The 11,330-nt window shown below is 40.3% G+C and overlaps 1 protein-coding gene across 1 annotated transcript; it reads right to left on the reverse strand.

Moving 5' to 3' along the window:
* Window positions 1-88: 88 nt before the first annotated feature.
* Window positions 89-9,668, reverse strand: LOC139658623 (ras-related protein rab7-like). The gene is made up of 6 exons (XM_071536758.1): window positions 9,320-9,668; window positions 5,189-5,251; window positions 4,496-4,622; window positions 3,041-3,259; window positions 1,681-1,809; window positions 89-1,509 (listed from the first exon to the last, which is right to left on the reverse strand). The coding sequence occupies exons 2-6, from the start codon at window positions 5,239-5,241 to the stop codon at window positions 1,414-1,416; spliced, it is 624 nt and encodes a 207-aa protein (XP_071392859.1). The 5' UTR covers window positions 5,242-5,251; window positions 9,320-9,668; the 3' UTR covers window positions 89-1,413.
* Between the last annotated feature and the right edge of the window lie 1,662 nt (window positions 9,669-11,330).

Genomic DNA, 11,330 nt, shown 5'->3' on the forward strand with positions numbered 1-11,330 from the left:
ATTCATTCCTGTAGGAGCACTGAGAATCCTGCCTGGTAGTCAGTCCATCTTTAGATTTAAGTGTAAAGTCATAATGCTAGACAACTGATATATTCAAGAACTTTATTATTTGACATCCCAATTTTTTTTGACAACATCATTGGCATCGCAGTGATTTTTCTATAAGGAAAAGGAGTAATACCAGGGCAAAAAGTCTGATTTCTTTACATGGAAAGAGAGAACATCCATTTCAATTCAATCCATCAGCCTTTTACCTGTACCATCTATACACCATAATACACAATCTGTTAAAAAGTAATATTAAGTACTTAGCCAACCTGAGCTACAAGCAGATAGAGAGAACAGCAATAACAAAGACATATGACAGTAGACAGGTGTATGTTGTGTTGGTGGCATATTGTAATTCCATAGCATTGAAAGATGATGTCTGACAGGACAGAACACATACAGCAGTAATAGTAGCAGTACAAGTAATGTTACATAAAAGGCAAATAGTATTAATATCTCAGGGAATTAATCCAAGTTTTACACTGTGACTGCATTATCAACTTTTCTTATTAATGTCTACTTAGGAATATTTCTTCTGCAGTGTGAGGTTGATATAAACCCATTAACACACAACCTTTAAGGGGCATGGCAATACAATCACCAGGGTGTTCAATAGAATTTGACAGGGAAAAAAGAGAGGCGGTGTAATTTGAAGCTCACCAAAAGGCGTGCGGTAGCAGACATTGCCCAAAAGCAGCCATCCCTCTACGTTTATAACATTTAAAGGCAAAAAAAAACAAAACATAAAAGTGCAAAAACAAGTATGTGTTTCAGATTGGCTTGAGAAATAACATCAACAGCCAATTAAAAATATATATAGTTCAGCTTGATTATTTCTTGACAGATAGGCAATAGAAAGCAGACATTTCTGGAGAAACAGAAAGTAGGAACAGAGAATAAGATACTTGGGATGCTGACCTTAGCCAACATCATCTCACATTACAGAGCATCAGCCAGTCCATCTAGAGTTCCCAATTGCACTCTTAGAACATGGCTCCATCTTGCCCCCTCAGTGTGAGAGACAAGGGCCAGCCAGACATGTGGGTGGGCAGGATGGGAGATCACTCACTATCAAGTCAGGGACTGTGAGGTCAGAAGGGGTGTCATTCTTCTCTCGTGTGATCTTTGGGCACTGGATTTCTCAGTATATTTATGGGAGTATGCTAGTGTATTAATGTGTGTACTAAGTGTGGGGATACATCCATGTGCAGCATACTGTGTGAGGGATTGTGTTGATGGAATGAACAGTGGCATGAAGGAGGAAGACCAGTAGGGAAGTCCTTTCCCTGGGAGGGTGGTGCAGGTGAAGTAACCGATGACAGGGTGTTCCAGAAAGCCAAGAGAGAAGATGGTCCAAGTTGTTCCTCAGCAGCTGCAGCTTTCTGCTGAAGGCTTAGCTCTGTCGTTCCTATCCAGTTTTATGGGCTCCGGGAATTCATTATACAACTCCACCTCTGTCTCCTGAGAAGCATCAAAAGAAAGAAAATAATGTGCAATAAAGTGTAAGGGAAAGTTAAACCAACACTGTTATAGGGACTAGAATTTAAACATGCATTACAAAGATATATGCAAACAACAAAGCACACATTTCCATTATCTTTCTCTTTTTGGTTGCAATGAGCTTTGACCCACCTGTTTAAGGGCGTTACGTGCAATAGTCTGGAATGCCTGTTCTACATTTATGGCTTCTTTGGCGCTGGTCTCAAAGTAGGGGATGTTGTTCTTACTCTGACACCATGCCTGAGCCCTTTTGGTGGTTACCTGTATGTGTAAAGAGTAAGAGATTCACGAACATGACAAGTAGAAAGGGCAGGTTCAGGGTTGTCTCCAGATGAGATGGGCAGGTATATTCATATATACAATCACTGAAAAATAAACAAGACTAAGAGTCTAACAGCCCTACGACACTGAATTTTGTTGAAGTGTCTCTGCTGGGAATCAAATACAGGTCTCCCTGAGTGAGAGTCTGCAATCTAACTCCCTGCAGCACACTTCACCCACGTGACAAAAAGTAGTGAACAGAGCGACCGACCGATAGACATTGCGATCCTTAGAGCCCCTGCTGTCACGGGGCTAAAAACCTTGCTGGACCTGAGCACCAAATCCAAGTATCCAATCTAAATTGCACACTACCAGATATATTGTTTCCTATGATGCTTCCACAATCCCACCTTCCCAGCGTATTCCACAATTATAATGAAATGCATAACTTTAAAGGAGTGGCTACAACTCGTGAATGAATGGGGGAAGCAAAACAAAACAAAAAATAGGAAAGACAACATTTGTAGTGTTTCCAACAAGTTGTCAGGTAACTTTGGCGTCATCGGGAGGTTGTTGATGACTTGTTATTGATGTTTAATTTAGTAAGCCCAGTAACCTAGATTTTTCCAGGCACTTTAAATCTCTCAATCTAGCATAAGTTAATGGCATTGCAACATTAGCTGAAATACTTTCAATGATTAACGAGGCTACAGGTCAAATGGTCTCTCCATTCAGTTTGTCGGCACAGACACACCACGATTCGAAGCAGCTCAGATGCACTACGTCATAGTTGCAAAGAATTATGGTCACCGTAGTTCACTAACACAATTTCAGTGCTTGGCAGATTGAATTCTTGACTGTTTGAAAACTACATCGACGAGATCCACCATCTTAATGTATCATGGCATCCAAAATAAAAATTTACTTGGCGGGCTGTCAATTTACCTGGGCAGGGCACCCAAATATTAACACTGAATGGGAAACACTGATTTGAGTAAATTTGTAAAGTATCAGAGAATTGCAAACCTCAACAGTTATTTTGCATAGCTGTTTTTGAGTGAAGTGAGTAGGTTCAACATGGTGCATTAAGATGGCAGCCTCACTGGTTTCTCCTGGCCCACCTCACACTGCACTGTGTTTTGACATTTGGCTGCACTACACTGTGGGATGGGTAATGATGTAGAACTACGAGGCCAAAGAGGCATTACCCATATCAGTCACTGATACCAACCTGTCTATTCTCCAAGTCAATCTTGTTGCCTAGCACCACAAAGGGGAAGTTCTCAGGGTCTCGAGGGCTGGCCTGGATCAGAAACTCATCCCTCCAGCTGTCGAGGGTCTTGAAGGTGTTGGGTGCGGTCACATCAAACACCAGCACACAGCAGTCTGCTCCACGGTAGAACGCAACACCCAAGGACTGGAACCTCTCCTGGCCAGCTGTGTCCCAGATCTAGCCAACCACAAATAGAAAGGAGATAGGGAAGGGGGCAGGATTATAGAAAGGAGACAGTGACAAATTTAAAATGGAGTTTGGAATTGAAATAAGAATGTTAGCAATGCTAGCCTGCCATGTTTCTGTTAATTTAAGTGGCCTTACAGCAATGTCTTAAAAAGAGTGTGGTATATCTATAATTTTGCCCAAAATATACTCTATGCACTCATCTGTGTGTGCGTTATAAATGACTGATTGGAACTTCACTGTGTTCACTCTACCTTTTTAAAGCAAGGACACTAGATTAAAGGAAATAACATAACTGATTATCAAAAAACAAATGGTAAGACATTAACTCATCAGGTGATAGGAAGATATTACAGTTGGTTTGGTCCGTGAGGGAGAAAAGATTAGGAGTTAAGTATTTTTGGGCAGGCATATTGTCGGCAGTGAGCACTACCTTAAGGCCAGACTTCTTAATATGGTCAGAGGCAGAACAGATTCTATATATTGTGGTGCTCATAGTGCCATGGGAAGATGTGGTAGAGAGGCTTATGGAAGGAAAATGCTTAGGTATACTGAGTTTGCAGCGGGGTTGGAAACGTAAACTACACCCCATGGAGGCTGGATGCTGAGGGTTTCTAAGTCAACCATAACACTACAGAGTGAATTAAGCACTCGTGGGCGGAATTTAAAGTAGGCAGTAACAGTTATCTGAGGTAGTAACGGGAGCCAGTAAATGAGAAAGCTTACTGACTGGGGCACAAAGTCACTTAAGTAAGTACCTGTGAGTGTAAGGTAGGAACCATTTGTTTGACTGTAGCAGGGTTGCTAGTCAACTGTTTTTAAGTAGTCTGTTCGCTAAAGTATTGATTTGTTAGCATGTTGATATAATGGATTGTTAGCATTTGTTTGTAGCATGGTACGTGATATATTGTTTGTTAGAAGTATGACTGATCTGGCTGAAAAGAAAGGATATCAGCTAGGCTCCAAAATATGAAAATCTATATTATGAGTAAGACAAGAGTTATATATCATATGATAGTATAACTATGGTAGCCAGAGTGAGCAGACATAGGCTGTTCTTAAGTCTCTGTATTACTGTTGACTGATGCAATTCAGGCTGTGGAGATATACTTACTCCATGGCATTCCAATATATTTTTGAGACGAGATGTGTATATGCTTGACTGAAAGGTGACAATTTCATTTTTCTACAGAAAATGTAATCTCCCCAGTTGTAACCGTGCTGCACCTGCATTGTGACGAGCCGGTCGTCCACCATCACCTCCTTGGTCAAGAAGTCTGCTCCTATTGTAGCTTTGTACTGGTTACTAAACTTCTTATTCACATACTGGTTCATCAGGGAGGTCTTTCCAACACTGTCAGAGAAGCAGAGGAGAACAGACAGCAGGATAACAGACAGTTGGGAAAACGTCAGTAAAAATAAAAAGGTTGATAGCTGGTATTCAGTATACAGTAATTAGATTATCTAGTTCCAATAATTACAACAAAGCTTACATCAAAAACCTTTCTTACAGAGGGTAAGACAATAACCCATTAAATTCCCTTAAAATGTTGTGTATACATAACTGATGTAATCAATTTCAACAAGCAATCCAGTGCAGCACTGAGCATGCAAACCAATGGCATAACTCTTAAGTCTTACTCTGCCTGGAGACAGCTTATGGCAGAGTAAGAACTCCTGTTTGAAAGGAAGTAAAACTAAAACAAAAATGGAGATAAAAGTCACACTGAAAAGATGAAAAATGTGACAAACTGATAAAGCAAGACGAGCTAATTCAGAATCTTGAATGGCACAACTCAAGACATAAAAATTAACCAGACACCAAACTTTGATTTTTAGAGCAGAACTGGTTGGTGATAACTTCCAACTGCACTGCTGTGGTTAACATCCAGGGGCAGAAAAGGCTGTTTTATGACTCACCCAGAATCCCCCAGAATGATGACTTTCAGGAGCACTTTCTTCCTGGATGTCATTTTGCCAAAGCTGCAGAAAGACAACAGAAAGTCATGAATGTTTAGCATACAGAGGGCACTCAATAACCCACACGCCTCATACCTTATTCATCACAAGTCACAACCTAATCAGCAGTTTTATATTGTTCTGGGACAATAAATCCCATGTACACGTAAAATTGTTTCTATGTAGACAAGCCCATTAGAAGCATTAGTCTACAAATTTGTGTACAGAGTTCCATGCCACTGGACCAATCAGGTTTGAATGCCATTCATTCCAGTCATGTGCTTTTTAAGCTGTTGGCCAAATCACGAGGAACACATCATTCTCTCTCTCTCTCTCTCTCTCTCTACCTCTCTCACACACACAAGTATGTATAAGGGGAAAGGCCATTTCTTTACCTCCTCCATTATACAGGACTGACTCCTCCTTTGTACTACAAGTGCAAACCCTGTGAAGCATCTGTCATTTAGATTCTCAGTAAGCAGACAAACCTAATGCAGCACCGGTTGGCTCCAGTGTGCGAGTGATGATGCAAAACTATTGTGTAGTGTAATGGGAGAAAAAAAAAAAAGAAAGAAGAAAGAATTTATTTTATCGGCAAGTACTGGCATGGCTCTCATTTAAATAGGCACATGCTGCAATAACAGTTGCCCTTCTAAAGTCTGATCAGTCAATATTTGTGCAAATCCTAATAACATGTTTTTTTGTGATTTATTTAGGCTATGGGAGCCTAATTGAATATGGAAAATCTGGGTTAGGGTTAGGATTCTTAATGTCCTGTTCAGATAGCTACTGACTGATGTGAATGTAACCATGATTCAGTATTTCGATTTGAGGCATGACTTGTGGCAAAATGGCCGCATGTAAATAGAAAATTTGATTTAGGCCTATGTTTGCGAATGTGATACCAGGTATACTTTGCAGATAAAATGACAAACACCAATTTAGTCACTGGTTTTAGAAAAAAAAATTATTTGGTAGTGCAGTGCAATAACCAGTTAGATAACCATTACTAGATAACTTGACCACTTCCCATTAACTCCCAATGTCAACATGTATGTACAAATCACAGAGAACCTATCCTCACAAACAGGTTTTTCATTCTGTGGTACAGCCCAGTTATGGAACAAACTGTCTACATGAACAAAACATCACAAACATATTTGACATATTTGACAAGACTTGAGCATGACAAACCACAGCTTTGAGTCAATGGAAATGGATACTGAATCATCTACCTCTCAAATCAAGCCTCGTACCAAACTGGACAGCTTAGCCTATCCTACACATATTCTTCAGTAGTCATCAAGAGCTGCAAAAGTACACTTGTATTCTTCCTGAATACAATGGTTTCCCTGACTTCAAGCATGACACTCCAGTGACTACCATACTGTGAAGCATAGATTAGCTGACAGAAGCATGGACAACACCACATCACTGTAGTCTTAGACGTGCTCACACCACAGTCACATGATTATAAAAACAACTCAACTCAGACCTTTAAACTCTGACAGAAGCAGTGTGGCAAGAGACACTGACTCATAAGTGCTGACTATGATCTTGTAACCTCTTTGACTGTAGATTGAGTCCTAAATGAGGTGAATAACTGAAAAAATAATTGTCTTTGAGACAATTTGCTTCCCCAATTTAGGAAGCACATGAGAACGGGATGACGCTTGGTTTAATCATGGCTACAAGCCAAAAGGTTATAGCTACTTCTAACACATAGACAATCTACGGCAATAGGACCCAGGTAACATTTTTCATACTGCGTTGTCTGTCAAAAATATTTTTTAAAAAGTAGGCAAGTTTAACTTGTTTGCATTTATGGATGACGTGCAGTGCTGCACACTGTTTTTTGCATTTCCAGTTCCCCATATTCATCAATGGTTGTTTGAAAGAAAAAAATCTACAGGCTATAGATCAAACTGTTGTGTAATTCAATACAATTTTCAGTGGTATTTCATGTTATTTCTAGTTTTGATGTTTTTATCCATCCATCTATGTATCCATCTATCAGTTGTATATCACTTGACACCCAGTATGACACCTGGGCTAGTAATGGTGTGAAGTCAAAATTAGGCTAGGTATTGTGAAAACACACATTATGAGATTCTTATGGTGGTGACTGCAGATTATTGAGCTGGCTAATGTTGGGAGTTTAATTTATAAGGAGAAATGCATGTTAAAAAACACGATCAAGTCCTGGCATGTTTTGCTCTCTACCCAATACACAGAAGCAGCTCTGGTTCACAGGTCACTTCTGATTTGGATTTTGCATGCACACCCACACGGACACAAACAAACTCTGGACTAAATATAGGTTTGGTAGTCTGAGTTAACATGTTGCTCAATGCTCAACCATCTCAACACGTCACAAAGTTAGGCTATCTTCATGCTTCCAGGTTGACAGTGTAACCTGCCTGTTTGTGAGTGCCTATGTTACACACAGCTGCTCCAGTGTCTCTTGCTGATTAAGAGAGGCAAGTCAATCTGGTCAAAATCTGACAGACACAGACACACATTGAAACCAACATTCTTACTATATTGAATGAAAGTAATAACTACAGCATTTGACAATGTGTAGTATATGACATCAAGCGTAGCAAAAGATTTCTATGAAACCATGCTGTGTTTTTTTTCCCTCCACAGGACTAGATCTATATACACCCATTCTAATCAGCAATGTGTGACACCACGTTTTGCGACCGTACCAAATGGAACAGCAAAATTGTTTTGGACAAAAAGAATGGCTGCCACCGACGTGGCATGAGCCTACTGATAGGTCCAGATGCTAAATTGCAAACACAGGATGACAAAGCCACCACTATAAGAGGGTAAATTGGAATGTGGACTTTGCAATATAAAATGAGAAGCAGCTATTCATGCTACAGTACATAGTGCAAAATTTCCATTTTCCAGCATGTTAACCTTGACATGCCTCCATGAACAGTAGCACTGCTCGACTTCAGTACTCCTGGACTCAACTAACTCGTGGAATTTGAGTGAATGACAACCAGGAACAGACCCAAACTCTCAAGGAGTTATTCAAGTCGACTATGGGAGTCAATTCTCCATGAACAGTCAAGTTCCAGTATTAACTGTCCTGAGATGAGGTGTTTTCCCCCAGCATCTCTTTATGGATAATTGCAAAAAGAAATACTTGTTGAAAACAAAGAAAGAAGAAGAAAGAACAGTAAATATCTCATTGTCTTTATATTGGTTTATATTTAAGAAGTATGACTTTCAGAATGAGGGAAGCAAAAAACAAGGAATTGAGCACAGCGTCACACAATATGAAAGTCTGACCACAAGGGACACGGCAGTTGCATTTTGCTTAAAAACACAGGTCTGTCACGATTAGGTGGTGACAGCATTACATTTCATCCAAGCAACAGTTACATAGGTAATAGGTTAAGTATCAACAGCATCATGCAGAGGACCCGCTGTGATCAAGCAGACAAACAAAAAACGACTTGTTGTAACCTGTGTGATCCGTCTCGGTAATAAGCGAAACTAACATAATCATGTTGAACATCGAAAGTCAAGGACCATCGCTGCTACCAGTCTCTCTTTATGCAACTACAAACTCATAAATCATTTCCGTCATACAGTCAACAGAATGCGGAGAAATGTAACTACAAGTCAATATGGCTAGCATCATGACAGGTTAACAAAACACAACTAGATGTTAAGTTATGGTTTGCAGACGATCCAGAAACTGATAGTTTGGACTAGAATCAACGTGTGTGTGCCATACATTTTGTCGCATCTCCGTGTCTATCTACATCGATCACGAACGCCAACTAAAAATAAGCTATTTAAGGTAACTAATATTCCCTCTCTCGAAAGTTGACAACGAGAAGCATCCTTCTGGGAGACTATGATCGACCGACTCGGCTCCACAGTTCTCCTTCCTTGTTGGAATCGACCCAGGAGCTACAGGCCGTCCTTGTTTTTGCCAACCAGCTTCTCGAAAAACATTGCACCACCATCACCGGTGGCAGCGTTAGCGTTAACATGACATTGACTGCGTTGAGAAATAAGCACATATTACGCTATCTGAACAAACTGTTGGCTTCTTAAAAAACTTACTTTGTTGTAACACACGGGAACGGTGACTTCTCGACGTGGATCGCTTCGACTGCTAACTAGCTGTTATTGTTCAGGACAGCTAGTGGCTAACTAGGCGTTACGTTAGCTAACGTTAGCTAGCTCGCTGGCACGGAACTTGTTAGCTGGCGTTAATTAGCAATACCTCACTTCTGATCCTTAGAAAAGTATGTTGCCCTGTCCTCGGACACCTACAAAACAGTACCTCAAATGTATGAGGCAGCTATCTACAACTGGTTTGAAAATTTGGCACTTATCTTGGAAGCTTACTTGCCAGCGAGCTAGCTATTTGCTATCCTCGGCTGTCTTTCCCTTTTCCTTCCCCTTTCACTTCCTTCTCCAAAACAACGCCTGCGTCAGACGTCATACGCATGTAAACGGTGGCCCCGCCCACTTTTAAGACCAGTTATTCCCAGTCACTATACACAAGACTGGCTTGTCTTATCTTTCTGTACTTGTAGAAACTCTCCCTTCATTCATTCATCAGTCAATAATGCTCACTCACTCACTCACTCACTCACTCACTCAACCAACTAATCAATCAATCAACCGATCAATCAATCGACCGATCGATTGATCAATCAACCAGTCACAGTAAAACAATCGATAATTTTCTTGATCTATAAATCAAACAATAAATGCCTATAAGAACACACAAGTAGTTTCACAACATCATAATAATAACAATGGCTTTTAACAAGCCAAGGCTGCATTACTGAGAATTAACTAAGCTCTGCAGAGGTGCTGCTAGGAATTCTGGACCCTCGACAAATGTGACACTGGCCCCCTCCCCAATGCGTCTAAGGGGGCTTTCACACCGACCTTTTAGTCCGAATCCAGGTACGGTTTGTATCAAAAGTTGGTAATGGGTGTGAATGATGTGCTGCAAGTAAAGCAACAAATAGGCCTATATCTACTGCCTGTCTTCTCAAAAACCTTGTGTGAGCAGCTCACCTTCTGCACATCTGCAGCATGACTGCATGTGAGGCACAAAGGCACAAGTGTGACTCCCTGTTGTGCACATTTTTGGAGTGACACCAAATTTTTATATGAAGCAGCTAACAGGTCTGGAATGAGATGGTTAATGTGTTGAGATGGAATTAATCATTTACAGGGGGAGAAGTGTGATAAACTACCACTAGAGGACAGTGTCAACTCATTTCAAATGAACAAGCCAAATGAACTGGTAGTCATTAGCTTACATTTCTTTTTTTGGTCCACTGGGGAGAGACACAGCACCCTACGGTGTTGACATTGTGCTGAGAAAGCATAAAGGTCAAAGATAGATGATTGATCTGCTTCTATGATACTTGAAAGACTTCCCTGATTAAACACAGTGCTGCTGAAGCATGCAAAGAGGCCAATGGAGATTAGCCCTTATGTCCTGTCTGCAGACTGTGTTTGTGAGTGAAAGTGTATTCGTGTGTGTGTGTGTGTGTGTGTGTGTGTGTGTGCACGATAGAGAGAGAGAGAGAGAGAGAGAGAGAAAGAGAGAGAGAGAGAGACAGAGAGAGAAGTAAACATGTCTGGGATCATCCTTTACCAAATATAGCTATTAAAATGCAATATTTTATTGTGTTAAAGTCAGTGATTATGAAATTACAACATTAATACAATAATATAATATTGCAATGATACTAAAAAAAAAATTAAATACGAAAAGGTCGCTATAAACTCATTATAGAGTACCACAAGTCCCTATAGCAATATTATAGTGATTTTTTGTTAGGGAAACAAATCATATCATTAGACCTTTGTGAAGTACTATCTAAGAAGCGTGACAAAGCAAGAGATCTCTCCAACAGCACAATTCTCCTCTCACTAACATCTGAAATGTGTTTCCTAAAAGTTGTGCAACCCCTTGTGAAGCAATGAGATCCCATCACTGTCTACCTAGAATTTCATGTGTTTCTCCTGATCTATCTTCAGAGAAACACATTGAGCAATCACTGGACATGGAAATTGAGATGACAGAAGTACAAATGAGATTCCA

Source organism: Centroberyx affinis, unplaced genomic scaffold (genome assembly GCF_046629955.1).
Source record: "Centroberyx affinis isolate AG114_WGS23_722 - 3 ecotype Tasmania unplaced genomic scaffold, CSIRO-AGI_Caff_v1 ptg002933l_1, whole genome shotgun sequence".
Lineage (NCBI taxonomy): Eukaryota > Metazoa > Chordata > Actinopteri > Beryciformes > Berycidae > Centroberyx > Centroberyx affinis.

Excerpts from the sequence above, each read along its gene's own strand:
- LOC139658623 (XM_071536758.1), bottom strand. The coding sequence starts at position 5,241 with ATGACATCCAGGAAGAAAGTGCTCCTGAAAGTCATCATTCTGGGGGAT. Across the intron at positions 4,623-5,188 it reads ATCATTCTGGGGGATTCTGG|TGTTGGAAAGACCTCCCTGA; the intron begins GTGAGTCATAAA and ends CTTCTCTGACAG. Across the intron at positions 1,810-3,040 it reads TTGACTTGGAGAATAGACAG|GTAACCACCAAAAGGGCTCA; the intron begins GTTGGTATCAGT and ends TTACACATACAG.